Genomic DNA, 18,936 nt, shown 5'->3' with positions numbered 1-18,936 from the left:
ATTTCGTAACCCAATTCCTTAACTCCTTAAACTACTGGCATATTATTCAGTTGTTTGTCTTCAAGCTTATTCGTTAACTACTACGAGTTATTCTGTATTCTGCGAATCTAACAAGACTGTCATTTGGTTCGAAGAGTAAGGAAATAAGTCAGTGCTCACTACTATGCTGTTTGAATCATACTGACAGTGATAAGATATCTGCCCTGAATGGATTCAATATTTAGTCACAGAATATAAATATCTTGGCATCTGGCTCTATATCAGGCTCACATACCTGCCAAGTCAGCAATCTTGTGACTAAACTGAACTAAAAGATTGGTTTTCTTTCTGAACACAAAATGTGTCTATTTAGTAGGAAGATGAATATTGAAGTCACTTTTATATAAATTTATACTAGCAATGTACCATTATACTGTTTGTATGTCAGTTACAAGCAAGTCAATTTATCTGTATAGCGATTTTAACAACAGACGCTGTCGCAAAGCAGTTTTACAGAAAGATTTTGAACATATGAACTAAAAATCCTCCCTATTAAAATTATCCCGAATGAGCAAGCCTGAGGCAACCGTGGCAAGGAAAAACTCTGAGACGACATGAAGTCTTGAGAGGAACCAGACAAGGGTGTTGAGACTGGGTTTAACAGTGTTGGTTTATGTTAAGGTCCCTTATCCGTAATTTGCCACCCTGTATCACAACTATGTTGACACTGAGTAACAGACAAATTTGACCTTGTAAATGGATTACACATCCTTCAGGCTTTTATCTAATGTGTTCCAACTTACTGACACACACTACAGGATGTGCTAAAGCTCAAGTCGCTTATTCTTTTGGGCATTTAAATCTCAAAGTTCAAACCATTTTCCTTTACTTTTTAAGCATTTATTGTTTAATTAAACTGCATTATTGTTTTCATGTTAAATGTCATTTATCACTTGGTAGTACTTGAATACTACCACAGCATTCCCCTGTGGTTTAACCCCTAAAATAATGGCTTAAATGGATCTGAAAATCAACCTAATTGAGAAAACACATTGAAGTTCAAGATAGAAAAAAATAAATTATATATAGTAATTTGACAAACCTAAAATTAAAAGTTACAACAGTTCATAAAATACCTCACTAAGAGTACAGTAACAGAAAGTCAGCGTTGGGTGTAAAACAATACAACAGAGCACAACAGCAAACAAGAGTGCATTATGTTACCACTCTGGAAATAACTGGAGATGTACAGAGGACACTCACAGTGTGGCAGGAGGTAAGGAGGTTAATAATGTTGTGGTCAAACTGAGTAACGTGATTGCTGACGTACAACTTGACATTTTTGTCCCGTAAGTGCAGGTTGTTCTGTTTTGCATGCAGGCCCAACACAGAGCACATGACTCGTACTATAAATCTGAATTGGAAAGAAAGACACAGATATAGCTACATTGAGAAAAGCTGACAAGCATCTGACCTAGCCATAATAAACACAATAATGTATGGCAATGAAACACTATCACGAACTCCAGAAAAAACTTCATACTCCAAAACTGAAAAAAAAAAAAAAAAAAATAGCCAAAAACACACATTTTATATATAATTGTTTACCAGCTGAGAGGTCCGTATCTAGAAATACCGTAACCTCGGCCTTGAAAATACTGACCTCAGCCCAGAGGCCTCGGTCAGTATTTTCAAGACCTCAGTCATGGTATTTCACGATACAGACCGACCTTAAGCTGGTAAATAATATATTTACACTAAGTAACTTTAAAAACGCACATTGATAAAACTTGCTGAATTCGTGCTGAGTTTATCTCAAGAAGAAAAGAAATATATCACAATGGAAAAATAACTTCGTTCCGCCCGAACAAGTTCCAAATCTGTGCTCAAATCAGAATTTAAGGGAGTTGTACTCAATAACGTACAATATGACTCGGGTAGTCAATGACATGGACAGGCTTTAATTTTCAAACAAATTTTGCATACACTGTACACACACAATCTTGCCTATAAATACCCGGGGGAAATGATGGGAAAATTGTCATTATTGAAGATGCCACGCCTAAGCCAAAATCAACAGGCCATCAGGATGTTGCGTGCCGGAAGTACACAGACAGAGGTCGCCCGGCACTTTGGTGTTCATCATTCGACCATTTCCCGTTTGAGTCAGAGTTACAGACAGACAGGGAGCACCAGGGATCGTCCACGCCCTGGTCAGCCTCGAGTCACGACGCCAGTTCAGGATCAGCACATCAGGCTAGCTCACCTCCGTGACAGATTCCTGACACCCTCAGTCACTGCTGCTGAGACCCCTGGACGACACAGACCCAGAATCTCCAGCATGACGGTCCGAACATGGACCAACTGTCACTTTGAATTTTTTTATTGTGAATTAATTCTTGAGTTTGACAATAAATGTCCTTTATCAATGTTTCAAGATGTGTGTGCATTACATACAATATCATAAATTTCAAATATATGCATGGATCTAAAGTGATATCGTGTTGAATTCCATTGTGCGTTTTTAAAGTTACTTAGTATATTTTTTTCTTTACCAAATTCTAACAGAAAATGAGAGCGCCCGAAAGGGAAACCATATTTAGAATACACCTGCTACAAGCTCGTCAAAAACCTGTTTGACAAGCTGTGTCAGCTCGGAATTTTCCAAAAATAAAAAACTTGCTCTAGGTGACACAAAACCAGGTGCTTTTGCTTTCGCTGTGAACACTTTCATCATCACTATGCATGCTGTAAAATTAATGCTATTATACAGAGAAATGCAAAAATAAATGTTGACAAAAAATTGCTACTATGTTTGTTGTGAATGAGCGAGTCGCCAAAGGTCCATCGTAGGATTCCGGACCACTCACGAGCCAATCAGAGCACACGATTTGATGGAAACCGGACCACGAAAAAAATAAAATGAAACACTTGCAGAGAGTACATAGAGTTCCAAAAGCACAAAAAAGTTTTCAGTTGGTTAGAGCATCACCGGTGTACTTAAACATGCACATAGAGAAGGGAAAAAAAAAAAGTATATCTATCCCTCTCTCACACACGGTCAGAAGTTTACATACATGGACATGAATGTCATGGCAATATTGGCCTTTCAGTGACCAACTGTTTTCTGTGGCAGAATTGTACAACATACATTTTTAACAGAAAAAAATAATAATTGTGTACAAGTTAATTTATTTTGAGTTTTCTGAAATCAACACCGCATCAAAATTATACATACAGGGTCAAAAATTTACATACGCCCAGTTAGATTATTAATTCAGTGGTGCTGAAAGTTTCACAATGTCTGTTAACTTTCTGTTATGCCGCTTTTCCATTACCAACGCGGCTGAGTCGGGCTGAGCCGTGCCGTGCTGAGTTGGGCTGAGTCGAGCTGAGTGGGGCTGTTGGGGTTGCATTTCGACTACAACCGCGCTGAACCGTGCTGACTGGAAGTGGGTGGACACATTGGGTGGAGTTAGCGAAAGTGGGTGGACGTCACGTGATGTCATTAGGCGGCGCAAACAGTGACATCAGTGATCTTTTAAGCGGTAGTCTCACGACCTGGATAGTAAACAATAAACATGGAGGACATGGAGTCGTTAGTGTTGCTGGTCTTGGTGCTGTGGCTTGTTGTCACCGACAACGCCAACAGATGCTGGCAAGAGCGTATAGATGAGGCGAGGCGCATAAGGCTTCAGAAATTCTCGTAATTCTTCTTCTTCCGGGTTTACGGTGTTTACAGATCCCAGCGTGCTCGCGGGGCGTGTGTGGGCATGTGAGAACACTCCTCCTCACCAATCAGTGCACAGGGGAGTGTCTCCTCACGCCCCTAGCCCCACTCGGCTCGGTTTGGCTCGCTTCAGCCCCACTCCAAAACCGTGCGAGTTTTGGGGGCTGAGCAGGGCTGAAGCGAGCTGAGTCGTGCTGCTCTGAGGTAGTCGAAACACGAGCCGTGTCGGGCTGAAGTGAGCTGAAAAAGGGTAGTGGAAAAGGGCCAATAGTGATCATGATTAATTACAGCTGGTAGCTTCTCTGCGCCGCCAGTAAAATGGTTTGTTTGACAACACTCATTGGATTAGCCAACACAGTACAATGGGAACATCCAAGGAGCTCAGGGCAGATCTAGGATAGATTTACCCAGCTAAGGATTGCCACTTGGAGCCATTTCTAAAACAACTGCAGATTCCAAATTCAGTTCATACAATTGTACGCACATTATTGGGAGATGCAGCTACTTTGCAAAGGTCTGGAAGAAGACCCAAACTGTCACCCTCAGCTGAAAGGCATTTGGTTTGGATGGTCAGGAACAACCCAAGAAGCATCAATACACAGGTCTGCCATGCACTGGAAGCTGCTGGAACACACTACAGTCAAGTGAGTTTTACACCGCCATAGACTGAAAGGTTGAAGAAAGAAGTCCCTGCTCCAAAATCAACACCTTCAAGCTCGACAAATGGCCCAAGTTACTTCAGCAGATGCGTTCCACACACTGTGCGCATGACAAATTCTCACACCCAGACTGTGCGCATGTATACGCCATCCATTAGGTGAGATTAGTCAAAGTACGAAATACTGAACAACACTTTTCTTCCTCTCATCTTCTCGTTCCTTCAACATCAGTGTTCAATGTCAAAGAAGCTTTTTCCTCGAGTTGCAAACTGCCATGCATGACTTTTGTGTTCTTGTTTTTATTTTATTTGGGGGGCTTACTATTCAAACTATGTTCTTTGCTTTTGTAATCCATCATTATTGAATGATTTCAAGTCTCAATACTCAAAAAGGTGAGATGGGTTTTCAGTAAAGGCGTAGTGTGCATTAGGGATGTTAACCGATGACCGTTTGACCGATGGTTGACCAAATCAACGTCAACTGGTTAATTTTTTTTTGGTTGTCGGTTAAAAAAAAATCAATCGTTTTGAAGCTGCCGATTTTGGAGCGGAGAACCTGGAATTCTGTGTTGTAAACGCTTGGGGCATGCCATGCGGTGTAAGGACGACAGCTGACAAATCAGAAACACCCATTCAGTCATGTCCCGCCCTCCCGCCCCAGTTGAAGACAGCTGCTACTCGGCGAAAGAAAAGTCTCAGTGTTGGATTACATTTTACTTGTGTTTATGAATAAAAATGAGTGATTTTCGGAGTGGGGTATTTTGTAGACCACAGTGTTTTCTATTTCAACTTGTTTAAACCTGTTAACTTGTTAGCCTATGTATTTCCAAGAACAACTGTTTTTTGTGTGACCCTTGACAGAAGTTGACTTTATTTGTGAAAAATAAAAAAAGTATCAGGCTAGACTTTTTAGCTTACAAATTACTATTCTTTTTTTTTTTTTTTAATTATTATTAGAAGGCACATCGAGTTTAGTCCTGCCTTGGCCAGTGCATTCTGAAAGTATGTTTCGGTCTGTAGCCAACAATGCATGTTATTGCAGATCATATCTCTCCACACAAACTAAAGGCGCAGATGCCGACTTTTGGAGGGAAGGGGAGAGAATGAAATGACAGCGGTGTCTGGAGGGGGAGTGACAAATGCAGCTTTTATGTCTGTGAGCCAAGTCGGTGACGGCTTCAGAGCAACTTCAATACCATGCAGTAATGGCGTGTTGATATCGGTAACGGCGTTATAACGATTGTAGCTAATTAATTAGATTAACCGGCGTTATAACAGCCTTTATTTTAACGCCGTTATTCCCATCACTGAATGTTATGTACTTCTTCTAGCACTTGACTTTATTTTCAACGCCATCATGGCCAACTGAAACTGTCTCTAAGCTGGAGCCATTTGTCCTCCGCTCCAATACAAACCCCTCGACATCAGTGCCGCGTTTGACTAAATGTTTCGCGCTGTAGAAAAGGTAATGTGAGTGGAGGGCAGCGACTGGGACTGAATGTGCAGATGCTCGCGGTTCGATTTAGAATAGATTCTAATACCGTAAATCCTCTAATATAGGCCGGGGCCTTTATTTCACTCAAGTGCATCTTGGTCCAGGCCATTATTGGAAGGAGGCCAGAATTAGAGGCAGGCCTCTATTTCTATTTGAGCAAAACAGACTACCAGTGGAATGAATAAAAACGAGATTTTGTGTCTATTTGAACCTATAAAATAGGTTCATTTATTAGCCTTCCATGAACACAGGCTGATATTTGAACAACATATGTGAACTACCGTAAATCCTCTAATATAGGCCGGTGACACACGACAATAAACAATAAACTCTTTATAGCCTCGATTAGAATCTAGTGAACTTGCTCAGCACTACCGCACGCACGACTCTGACACACACTGTAGCGCAACATGGGGTACATAGACTCGTTGAAAAACTCCTCGGGTATTTTTCTGAGTTTACCGAAAATCAGAGTAGAAGGAGCCACCCACCCTCTGTCTGGTTTGAAGCGGTTCTGTAGGACATTGAGCTTTACAGAGTCCGGTGCACATTTTAAGGCATCTGGTTGAAGTTTCCCTATGTCTGATAAATCTGATGTCAGTGATAGCGGGCTGACTCGTGGCTCATTAGTAAAGCTATCTGATGGCTCATTTGTCAGCAAGGTGGAGCAACCATCTACTTCTGATCGTAAGGGACATGGGGAGATGTAGGTGTTCTTATATGAAATTCACTGGATGTATGGCTAGTTTCAAACTCAGAGGTAGATGAAGGCAATTCCCTCAAAGGAACTGAGCTAGCATCCAGCTGCAGCGTACTGCTGCTAGGTTGCGGAGGAGTGGAAGCTGCCGGTGCCGTGTTACTAGCTGATACTGGAGAGGACTGGCAAGCAGATGACACCCCTGGATCACTGCTTTTGGACTTTTTCGTAAAAGTCTGAAACAAGCTCGTTTGTTTCAGGGTTCGTTTACTCATTTTTGACTCGCTTCTCAATAAATTCTCGCACAAGCTCTGACTACTGACGATTGTCTGTCTCCGTTTCTCAAAACTGGAGAGAAGCTCAGTGGTGCAAGAAAAGTATATCTGCATTGACCAATGAGCTTTCTTGGTCACGCACACCCCGCCCACTCCTGAAGCACACAAATGCGCCGGCACACACACGTCTCTCTCTCTCTTTCTCTCTCTTTCTCAAATTATGTTGCATTGCCAAAGCATTCAGGTAACAATTATAATTAAAAAAAAAAATCTCTCTCCCCAAGGTACGCCTAGTGCGTACGGCCATACGCCTGGCGGCGCCACTGATCACAATTGTCTTTCAGATCGGAACGATTGTGTAAGGCCACTATGATCTCAGAAACATCGTTGGTTATAGCCCCGGCCTGTATTAGAGTCCGGCCATTATTTACCTCCTCCGACAGCGAGACCGGCCAATATTAGAGTCCCGGCCAGTAATGGAATACAGGCCAGCATTAGAGGATTTACTGTAATTCCAATTCTAGAATTTTAAACTCATAGGTTAACCGACTTTAACCGGCTAATGAGGCTCGGTAGTCGGTCAAGATTTTTTTTAGTTTTCGTCATCCCTAGTGTGCATGCATTCAGAGATGCGTACATGTTCAGCAGAAAATCGAGTATATTTTGGGGACACCCATGTGCACATCCACATTGCGTGAAGTCATGTCCACGTAAGAATACTTTGGTCTTAAATTTTGCAATTGAGCACATGGACAAAAAAGCCTTCTAGTCAGAGGCTTTATGGTCAAATGATACAAAGCTTGAGTTGTTTGACCATAATGACCAAAGGTACACCATTCCAACTGTCAAGCATGGTGGTGGTAGCATCATGCTCTGGGACTATTTGCTGCCAGTGGAACTGATGCATTGCATGAAGTGGATGGAACCATAAAGGAGGTTGTCTACCTCCTCCTTCAGCATAACCTCGAACCATCAAAAACTTTGAGTTGGGTGTCCCAACAGGACAATGACCCAAATACACACCAGAGTTTGTTGTGGAATGGACAAAGCAGGCCAACATTAAGCTTAAAACAAGTTTTCACCTCAACCCAATCAAAAACACACACGTTAACTGAACCCTACCAAATTTCACAAAGAAGAGTGGTCAAATATCCAACCAGAACTCTGCCAGAAAAGGATCTGGTCACCAAGGTACATTTAACCAAAACATTAAGTATGCTGTATGTAAATTTTTGACCCTGTAAATACAATTTTGATTATTCAAAATATCGATTTCAAAAAGCCAAAAATAAATTTACATTTGTGCACTACATTTTTGTTTTCTTCTATTAAAGATGCTATACAATCATTCCGCCACAGAAACAGTTTAAAAAAAAAAAATCACCAAAAGCCCAATATTGCCATAACATTCATGTCCCTATATGTAAACTTTTAACAGAAATTGTGTGTTTTTATTTATAAACAAACACACATACACAGTGCCTTCCATGATTCTTGGCCCAGGAACTGTACTTATTTATATAGCAGATATTTTGAGCTTTGCTGGAACAGTGTCAATGAAGTTTGTGTTACTAAGTTATATTTACAGCTGGGACAAATGTTTTACCATAGAACTGACAGTTCACATATGATCTGATGGTTGCATACCTAACAGTAGGCTCCGTGATTACTGGCACCCCTGTAAAGATTAGTAAAATGGGTTTTAAAATCAATCCACCTTTTGGTGAAGTAGCTGGGGGGAAAAAAAGGGAGAAAAATCTAACCTTTACTTGAAAATTTTATTCAGAGAAAAAAAACCCTCATGAAATAATTTTCAAAAATAAATAAATACATAAAACCCTTTATCAATAAAAACACTGATTCTTCTCCTATAACAGTTTATAAGGTTTGAGATACAAAGCAGGGCATCTGAGACCATTCCTCTTTACACAATCTCTCCAGATCATTCAGGGTCCTCGGCTCTCCTGTGCTCGCTCCTCTTCAGCTCAACCCACAAGTTTCCAATGAGGTTCAGGTCAGGGGACTGAGATGGCCAGGGCAGAAGCTTGATTCTGTGGTCAGCTAAACCATTTTTTTTTTTGCGTTCATTTGGACATGTGCTTCGGATCATTGTCCTGTTGGAAGATCCAATGATGACCCAGTTTTAGCTTCCTGGCAGAGGTAGCCAGATGTTGAGTTAAAATGCTCTGGTGTTTCATGGAGTCCATGATGCCATGCACCCTAACAAGGTTTCCAGGGCCTTTGGAAGAAAAACAGCCCCAAAACACACAGAAGTTCCAACATTTTACAGTTGGGATCAGGTTCTTTTCATTATAGTCATCCTTCTTTTTACACCAAACTCGTCTTGAGTGTTTATTGCCAAAAAGCTCCATTTTTGTTCCATCAGACCATAGAACACGGTTGCAGTCAAAGTTGTAGTAGCATTTTGCAAACTTCAGGTGCTTAATGTTTGTGGTTAACTGACAAAAGCCTTTTTTCTGGAAGACCTTTCAAATAATCTTTTGGCATCTGATGATGATTTTGGAGACTTTGAAACCCTAAGATTTTACTTTTTCTTGTAATTCAACAGTAATCCTTTTTTTTTTTGCCTCTATTACCATCCTCCTCACTGCACGTTAGGAGCAAAATAAACTTTGGTCCTCTTCCAAGCAAGTTTGTAACAGTTCCAGGTGATGTCCACTTTTTTTTTTTTTAACTACTGTCCTAACAGTAGAAATGGGCATTTTTGGGCAAGCAGCTCTTTTTTTTTTTTTAAATAACCATTCCCTGACTTATGAAGGTCAACATACTTTGTCATTTGGTACAAATGTTCTCTTATCTTTCCCATGTTGATGAATGACTAAGGCCCTTTTCCACCAAAGCAGTTCCAGGGCTGGTTCGGGGCCAGTGCTTAGTTTGGAACCGGGTTTTCTGTTTCCACTGACAAGAAACTGGCTCTGGGGCCAGAAAAACCGGTTCCAGGCTCGCACCAACTCTCTGCTGGGCCAGAGGAAAGAACCGCTTATGTCAGCGGGGGGGGCGGAGTTGTTAAGACCAACAACAATAACAAGACCGCGAAAGATCGCCATTTTTAAGCGACGAGAAGCAGCAGCTGTACAAACGCCAAGACATCCATTATTTTTATTATTATTATTGTTGTTGCTGCTGCTTCTTCCGTGTTGTTTTTGCTTTGATATTCACACCAAGGTTTATGCAAACGTAGCGACGTAACGGACGTATACAGCGACGTAACTGACGTGGCTTCCCTTAGCACCGCGAGCTATGGAAAAGCAAACTGGTTCTCAGCTGGCTCGCAAGTTGAACGAGTTGTGAACCAGCACCAGCACTGGCCCCGAACCAGCCCTGGAACTGATTTGGTGGAAAAGGGGTACAAGGGAATTTGGCCTTTGTCACCTCGTATTTGTATCCCAGTTAATCAGGAAGTCATGGATTACAGCTTGAATGTTCTTACACACTCCAGTCAACTCAGAAATATACAGTTTAAATGGGAAACATACTTCAGTTACATTGTGACTCCCAGAAGTGTCAATAATAGTGGCACGTGTTTTTGTTGAAAATAATCATTTCTTGATGCTGGATTTGTTTTTCTTTGAATAAATTTACTTCAATTCAAGGTAGGATTTTTCTCATTTATTCAGTGTGAGATGAAGCGAATTTATCAAAATGTGGATTAAAAAAAAACATTTTTACTAATCTTTCCAAGGGATGCCAGTCATCATGGAGGGCGCTGTAGGTATACATACACATACAAAGTACATTTATATACATATGCATACAAAGTACAATATACATACAAAGTATATTTTGTGGTATAATTTTGTTAGTTTCATTTCTTTTTATTTTTCTACGATGGTACCTTTATTGGTCTGTTTTTAATTTTTTGTTGTAACATCTGTTGTAATGTATTGTATACTATGTCTCAGACCCCAGGAAGAATAGCTGCAGATCTGCTGCAGCTAATGGGGATCCTAATAAAACAAAACATCTATTAAACCATGTGAACTTTGAGTTCTATGATAAAATATCTGTCCCAGCTGTAAATATAACTTAGTAACACAAACTGCAATGACTCCATTATAGCAAAACTCAAAATATCTGCTATATAAATAAGTAGAGTTCCTGAGAACTGCCAGCAAAGCTTGGAGGTCAGTTTCCAGATTCCTGTGCATGTACGTTTTAGGGACCTTTGAGCATTCTAAACTTGTGTGATCAGGATTTTATTATCCCAGCATGAAAATATGCTGCCACAATATCCAGTGATGTTTAGTCTAATTATATTGTATGACCAGACCTGCCAGTCTTTAGGCATTCTACATAGGAGCTCTGCAATTTAACAGCAGAGTATGCTAGTACAAATTCTCCCTCAAACATAAATTAATTTGTTTCTCTGCTCAGTAAAATGGGAGCTCAGCAAATTCCTGAATAAGTACCTAGATATATAACAATCACTTAAATAAAGGGATGCCATTAAAAATTAACATTTTGACCTAAAAAGACTAAAAAAACAAAAAATACTCCAATATTTAAAATTATTATAATGGCAATGATAATTAGAAAGTTTGTAAATATGCCTTTATATATTATATATTCCAGATGTGTTCAAACGTGAAGAGCAGAACAAGGAAAAATGTTGGCCATGTGGACAAACTATTTGGAAAATGATTAGAAAATGCACAGTCACTTGTAGGATTTTTTAAAAATCACAATCAAGGACAAATCAATATTGGATAATCTAGACACAAGTTCAAAAACAATCTGTTTGTGCTTTTCTACTTACCTTCTTACAAAACTGTCAGGAAGTGCACAACTCACGAGGAATATATGAACACCTATAAATATACGTAGTAACATTAAACATAGGCCAACCGGGGTGTACAGCAGCAGCAGCATCAGGATCAGACCATCACTTGGCAACCTACAAAGAAAATTTTGGTCATTAATAAAAAATATTTAAATAAAAATCAGGGAGAAAATACTCAGGACTGGAGTGGCACATCCCTACTTTTATTTAAATTACTTCTGCCATCTTGATTTTGCACTGCTTGTTTTTTTTTTTCTGCTGTCTCTCAATAACTCAGTTCTTATACTAGCTGTGCACCTATTCCAACTGAAATCTAGGAATATCAGACACTCGCTGGCCGTGGTGTGAAAATTGTGCATGCAGACAACCATCTAAGTTCCCAAATCTGTTATTGCTTAACTTTTGAATATTTTCTATTGTGAATACTTATTAAAAAGCTTATAATTTCCGCTTTCCAAAGAAATCTCATTAAGATCTGTTCAGTACTTTGGGAGTAATGGCAGACTGAAGTTGGTACAACAGAGTACACTCAACTCACATGACGTTGGGAAACTGCCAGTGCTTTCTGAGTGAGGGGAAAGTGGTCAGGCTCTCTTCTGATGGTTTTCCGAATGGATTACTCATGAATGTCAATCAATAAACCCTATAGGGATGCTCTCTAGCTCTCAGTGTTTCTGATGGCATATTCAGCAAAATTTTCCATCTGCTAGTTTTGATGTTATGATTCACGGGAGACTCTGAAGTGAGTTTTCATAGCTTTACCTACTTATTTTTTCAAATCAAGCTGATGTAAATAACTACTTTCGAATATAACTGGAGTTGTTCTGATGAAAAAATATTGAGATCGTAGTGGTCAGAATGTTATTTTAAAAAAAACAGAAGTCAGAAATGCGAGTGTCGATTTCAGTTCAATTAATTGGAATTGTTTATTGGATGTGGATCACACAGCTTTTGAGGTTAGCTTTGAAAGCTGTGAATATTAAGGCCATTATTAAAAAAATGTTCTGTTTCCAGTCCACCAGCCGGGTGAGTGCCGTTTGTGCAGTTGAAATTTTTTTTTTAAACGCCGGTTTTTCAACATTTTTTTCGGGTTCGTAAATCTAAAATCAAACTTGACATTTACGCATTCCCAGGGCTTTCCACTAAGGCTCATACTAGCCAGCCATGACAAATAAGTAGCCAGCTGGGGGGGGACGACACACCAAATAAATGGTCTGTATTTTCCACAGACCATTTATTTATTCACTTTACTCAAATACAAAGTAAAATGGCAGTAAATCTTTTCTTTTCTTGTGTATTGCATCATGAGGCGTTCCTGGCTTGTAAATCTCTTATTTTTGGTGCATGACACATTCACGCAGCTGAGCATGCTATGAATCAACAACGACAACGGTCTGCACTGGTGGCTACACAAACACTCGGCGAACATTTCTCCATTTGTGTATGAAAATACACTCCAACGACTCAGTTTGGTTTCATTTACAACCAACGGTGTCTTTTAATGCCAGCACGTAATTGAACGAGAGAAGACTGGTTTACCGGAGACAAAATAAGCGTTATCTCTGCTTCTGTTCCCTTCGATGTCGCCTCCGACAGCCCCGACACACTACTGCCTCCGCCGAGTGCGCACGCACACACCGCATGTCAGGGCCGCGGATGAGTTACTCTCCCTTGATCAACGAAGTCGGCGGGGAATTTGTGGTTATTATCGGTACAAACAACGCGAATCACAACTTAAATGAGTGCGGTTCAGTTTGACATTGTCAGTCCGTTAGATAAACATTTAATTTTATTAAAATCGAAAATTAATATTTAGAGCCTGTGGGCTACAAAAATAGTCATTAAAGTAGCCGGCTGGACTTAATTGTGTAGTCGGCTGTATGGCCGGCAGCCGGCGCTTGTGGAAAGCCCTGCATTCCACGCAGAATATAGAATTGAATCAGCTCTGCGCATGCGCCGTGCGGCACAAAAAAATGGCAGCCACCATGATGGAAGGAGATCCGGAGTTTTCAAACATTTGCTTAAGTGTGAAATCGCAAAATGGTATTCTAGCGAACAACAAAATAGTAAAGATTCAGAAAAACAAATCATTCAGTGATCATTTTAATAGTGTAATTTCATCCGAACTAGGCCTAACGGTCGATTTAGAACTACAAAAAATCCGTGTGTCAGACATTTTAAGTACCTTTGTAAAAGTTTTGCAAATGTTGCAGTCAGCATTTAAAATGCTAACTTAGTTTTTGTACAAGTTTCAGTTGATTAAACTGTCATTTTATTAAATGTGTCTGCTTTTGTAATAAAGTTCTGAAAGAAAAAGCAAACAGCATTGCGATTTCTTATCCATCCATATACATATATAAAATAAAATAAAAAAAAAAAACCTCCCTCCCTACTGAAAATTTTTTTGCTCACCCGGTGGACAGGAAACGGATTTTTTTTTAAGGATGGCCTAAGAATCGCTTATATTCTTTAATATAAACACTAGTAGGCCCTGCTTTTGAGAAATACAAAGGCCTACAGAGCACAAAGAGGGTATTAGAAATAATCTTTTATTGAGTGTACTGATTTAACTTTTTTTAACCTAATTTGCATATAATGATAAATACTTCTTTGCATAATTGGTTAATTAATTTTTCAAATTTTGTGTTCAGTACACAAACATTTATGTGCCTGCCAATTTCCATGTAAATATCTTGAAAAATAAAAAGTTAAAGAAAAAACATTTGATCTCATTCAGTAATTAGGCCCATTTTGGACCATGTTATTCTTTTACATATTACTACATCAGCTTTCTAAAAATTAAGCCATTTCTTCAATCTATGATTTGTAATCTCAAGAACGGATAAACAAAATTTAATTCTGTAAAAATTTTGTTGTTCTGCATTCAATTATGAATTCACTGACACCCATTTCAAGCAATTTGGATTGAATTTACATCTTCACCCAACACACCTACTAATAGTTGATGAAAATTTCTCCAATGACATTAAACTGATATCACTCAAGTGAAGAGAGTGAGGATGAGGCACGTGTTCAAATGTCACAGTGGGCTCCTCCCTAAGGTGATGAAACAGACTGATGTGGATGATCAGTTCTCCTTGTAATGTCAGCTTATGTACAGTACTGGCACAAAATATGGAAAAACACCTAAGAAAAGATCGATTTTGCATACTTAGTGCAAATGACATCAGAATCTGCACTGAAGGCAATTGAACCACATTATGAACGTACAGAGACACCTTTTAACCACAATTTTATACTTTAACCATGAAAACACTATATTTAGCACTTTTGACCATCGTTTTGTGATGAGCAACATCATAAAAATATTGGAAATAGTATCTCTTTTTGTCTAGTTTAGCCCCAAAAACCTTCTTAAATCACTCCTTGTTGGGCAATCCTACCATGATATGCTAATTATTCCAAGATGAAAACTATTAACTAAATCATGTGGTCTCTACAAATAATTCATTAGAAAAAGAATTTATCCTCTGACCACAGCCAGGCAACAGGCAGAAATGGCACCAGAGAGAGAAACTACAGAAGAGCAGCGTATTAGGATGAAGATTTTGAGGGAGGAGGGCCATTCATACCGAGCCATAGCAAAGAAACTGCGTGTGACCCATAGGCCAAGTTTACATTAGACCGCATCTGTCTCGTTTTCTTCGCGGATGCACTGTCCGTTTACATTAAACCGCCTGGAAACGCCGGGAAACGGGAATCCGCCAGGGTCCACGTATTCAATCCAGATCGTGTCGGCTCCGGTGCTGTGTAAACATTGAGATACGCGGATACGCTGTGCTGAGCTCTAGCTGGTGTCGTCATTGGACAACGTCACTGTGACATCCACCTTCCTGATTCGCTGGCGTTGGTCATGTGACGCGACTGCTGAAAAACGGCGCGGACTTCTGCCTTGTATCACCTTTCATTAAAGAGTATAAAAGTATGAAAATACTGCAAATACTGATGCAAATACTGCCCATTGTGTAGTTATGATTGTCTTTAGGCTTGCCATCCTTCCACTTGCAAGTGGTAAGTGATATGCGCTGGGATCTCACACACAGCGGCTCAGTCCCGAATCACTGGTTGTGCACTTCACTCGCGCGCTCTGTGAGCTGCGCAGGGCCGGAGTGCGCACCCTCCAGAGGGCACTCGCTGTTCAGGGCGGAGTGATTTGGAGCGCAGGATGCCTGCGGAGCCGAGCGTATCCGTGTATTGGTGTTGCTGTGTGCACGCAAATCGTGTATTGGTGTTGCTGTGTGCACACTAATCGTTTTAAAAACGTTAATCTGATGATCCGCTGATACGGTCTAATGTAAACATGGGCATAGTGCTGTCTGGAAATGCCTCCAGCGTCACCAGAAGACTGGGAACTTCAAGAGCATTTCAGGCAGAAAAACGAAAAGTTGACTAAAGCTTGTGTCCAGTACCTCAAGACTATATCCTATGAGAGAGGAAGAAATCCAGCAAGGAACTGGCACAGGACCTCCAAGATACTACAAGCAAGGATGTCTCCCCACGACTGGTTAGGAAGCCGCTCTCAGCAGAAGGCCTCAAAGGTCATGTGTCAGTGCGCAAACCTCTGTTGAGAGGTGGAAATAAACAGAAGAGACTTAACTGGGCAAAAATTCACAGGAGTTGGACTTCTGAGCAGTGGAAAAGAGTCATGTTCTCAGATGAAGAAATTTGAATTATTTGGCAACGCTATGCGACAGTATGCCAGGTGCAGAAAGAGAGAAAGACACAAGGCAAACTGTTTCTCCCACAGTAAAACATGGCGGCGGGGCCCTGCAAGTATGGGGAGCCATCACCTACAATGGAGTTGGTCATCTCTACAAAATAGATGGGATCCTCACTGCTGACAAGTACAGGCAAATCCTTATCCCTCATGCTGTGCCTTCTGGAAGAGCTCTCATTGGCAACAACTTTATCTTCCAGCAAGATAATGACCCAAAACACACATCCAGGGTGGTTAACCAGTATTTACAAAACAAAGAACAAGATGGCAGCTTGACAATTCTTGATTGGCCAGCCCAAGTTCTGATATGAATATAATTGAGTGAGTCTGGACCTACATAGAGCAAGAGAAGGTGAAAAAGGCTCCTTCAAACCTGCCACAGCTCTGGGAAGTACTGAAAGACATATGGAGATCAATTCCACTTGATTTTATTCATAAAACTTTATGATAGCATGCCTGATCGTGTCAGTGCACTTCATAGAGTCAAGGGGATCCATTCCAAATATTGATAATATTTTATAATGATTACTTGTAACATTTGTTTGTTATGAAAATGTTTACTTTGTTAAGAGAACTTGAGAACAAAATGTTAAATTGTGTTGTTTTTGTCATTTTGGTAGGCGTTTCCATATTTTGTGCCAATACTGTAAATAGTTACACTACAATGACCTGCATAGCGCTTGTATTGTTTCTGCCTACCGCTAGCGGCCTGCAGTGGCTACTCATGCGTTGCGTTTTGGTCTTTGCTTTCTATGTTATTGATTCCCATGCGGATTTCCCCAGTACACAAATACTGATAACGTAGTCAGCATTCTCAGTAACCTCGTGGTTCTCGAATTTTCGCGATGTGACAACGGGAAGTGGAAAAAATTGTTTATGAAGTAGACCCTCATCTTCTGACTTCTGCTACCATCAATGGTGAGTAGGTTGTATTTTCTAAACATATAGAAGTGATAGCTTAAGTATTTTTCTTGATTACTCCCAAGTTTCATCATAATCAAAAGACTAGCACGGTTTTCTAACGTTAGCAAAACCAATGTGTCCAAGTGCTGCCGGCGGAGCAAGTTATGGTCATTTACAGGTGGAAGTTGTTGATATCGGTCACAGTTCTTTTATTGTTTTAGTGTGTAATTAAGGGCTGAAAATCCCCTTGATTTTTTGAAATTAAATTCATAATTTTCTTAATATTTGTCATAGTTGGTTCATGCATCATTTTAAAGGTCTTTTCTAGTGCTTTCTAGTGTAGTAGAAATATTCTTAATCGAATAACTGATTTTTATTGTTGCACGCCTACAGTAAACACTCCAATAATTTTGCTCAGTAGACTACATTATAAATAGAGGTAAGCAGGGCATCTTTCAATGGAACTGGAGTGAATAAATGAAATTGTCTCACGTTTAGTGGTAAATTTAAAATCCTATAACTTGCTTGTGGTTGACATACAGGAAAAAAATTTTCAGTCCTGGAGAACATGTAATTTACAGAAGTATGTCCAGTAGAAAGTGTCCAAATTTGACTATAGGAAGGGTTTTCCCCAGACTGCCACCCATACAGTGTACTGTATATTATAAAGGAATCAAAAAGTGATTCAATACAAACGAATCAGTTCTCCTTATAGGCAGACAGCCAACACACCTGAATTACTGTGCTGTGGATTAAGGGTTGTTTTACAATCAGGGCACGCAAGCTAAAAATCACATTTAACACTTATTATCTTCAATATCAAAAGGCTTAACTAAATAAACTTGGCTGTTTATTGTAGCCCTGTGATAGCTCTATTTACCATGCAAAAAAAATTGGTGATAACATTATTTTTGGTGCATGTATGGCAATATATGTCATATTTAGCAAAATTACTCGTGTCATTTAGAAAAAGTGCTTTTTTGACCACAGGTAGCTCCAAAAGGGATGCACTTACATCATTCTTTATACCATAAAACAAATATTTGGTTCCATATCATTGGAAACATAGTTAAGTTTTAATGTTGAATGCCAGTAACACTACGTTCACACTGCAAGGCTTAATGCTCAATTCTGATTTTTTTGTGAAATCCGATTTTTTTTGTGAGGTCGTTCACATTAACAAATATATGCGACTTGTATGTGATCCTCAGTATGAACGAAAAGCGACCTAAAAGTGTTCCGCATGCGTCACACGCAGTGAGCATGGCCAGTGTTTACGGAAGTAACCTAAAGTTTCCTGTGTATGACAGTAGCCAGCATGGAGTACCTGGCGATGATGCAGTTGTTGAGACGGAGCCAGAACATGCACAATAGCCTGATGTTAAGGAGGAGGTTGAGAAGGAAGAGGGCAAGGGTTTTGGCTCAGGCGTTCTCCGGGGTAGTGACTGCAACCTCCGTTCAAAGAAACGTGTGGGTGCGGAGTCGCATTGATGTCATGCGCCATGTTGTTGTAACTTTTTTTTGAGAGACCCACCGCCTACTTCAGCGCAGAATAGTGACGTTTGTGGCTTGTTGATGACGTGTAAGTCGGATGAATGCGACCTGGCGGTTCAGACTGAAGTCGCATATGAAAAGATCGGATAGGAATCGGAATTAGGAC

At 40.1% G+C, this 18,936-nt stretch overlaps 1 protein-coding gene across 2 annotated transcripts in view; it reads right to left on the bottom strand.

Moving 5' to 3' along the window:
- The window catches only part of aup1 (AUP1 lipid droplet regulating VLDL assembly factor), a 40,168-nt gene that overhangs the window by 18,860 nt on the left and 2,372 nt on the right, over nucleotides 1–18,936 (bottom strand). The window contains exons 1-3 of one of the 2 annotated variants that reach the window (XM_060927918.1): nucleotides 12,174–12,435; nucleotides 11,612–11,749; nucleotides 1,243–1,393 (exon numbers count right to left, since the gene is read on the bottom strand). In XM_060927918.1, the coding sequence (XP_060783901.1) occupies nucleotides 1,243–1,393; nucleotides 11,612–11,749; nucleotides 12,174–12,259 (375 nt within the window). In that variant the 5' untranslated portion in view covers nucleotides 12,260–12,435. Of the gene's footprint in view, nucleotides 1–1,242; nucleotides 1,394–11,611; nucleotides 11,750–12,173; nucleotides 12,436–18,936 lie in introns of those variants that run through there. The other variant, XM_060927919.1, reaches the window with a different exon arrangement.

Source organism: Neoarius graeffei, chromosome 8, assembly GCF_027579695.1.
Source record: "Neoarius graeffei isolate fNeoGra1 chromosome 8, fNeoGra1.pri, whole genome shotgun sequence".
In the NCBI taxonomy this organism is placed as follows: domain Eukaryota; kingdom Metazoa; phylum Chordata; class Actinopteri; order Siluriformes; family Ariidae; genus Neoarius; species Neoarius graeffei.
The sequence above is the reverse complement of the archived record's forward strand: the minus strand, read 5'-3'. Positions and strand labels throughout refer to the sequence as shown.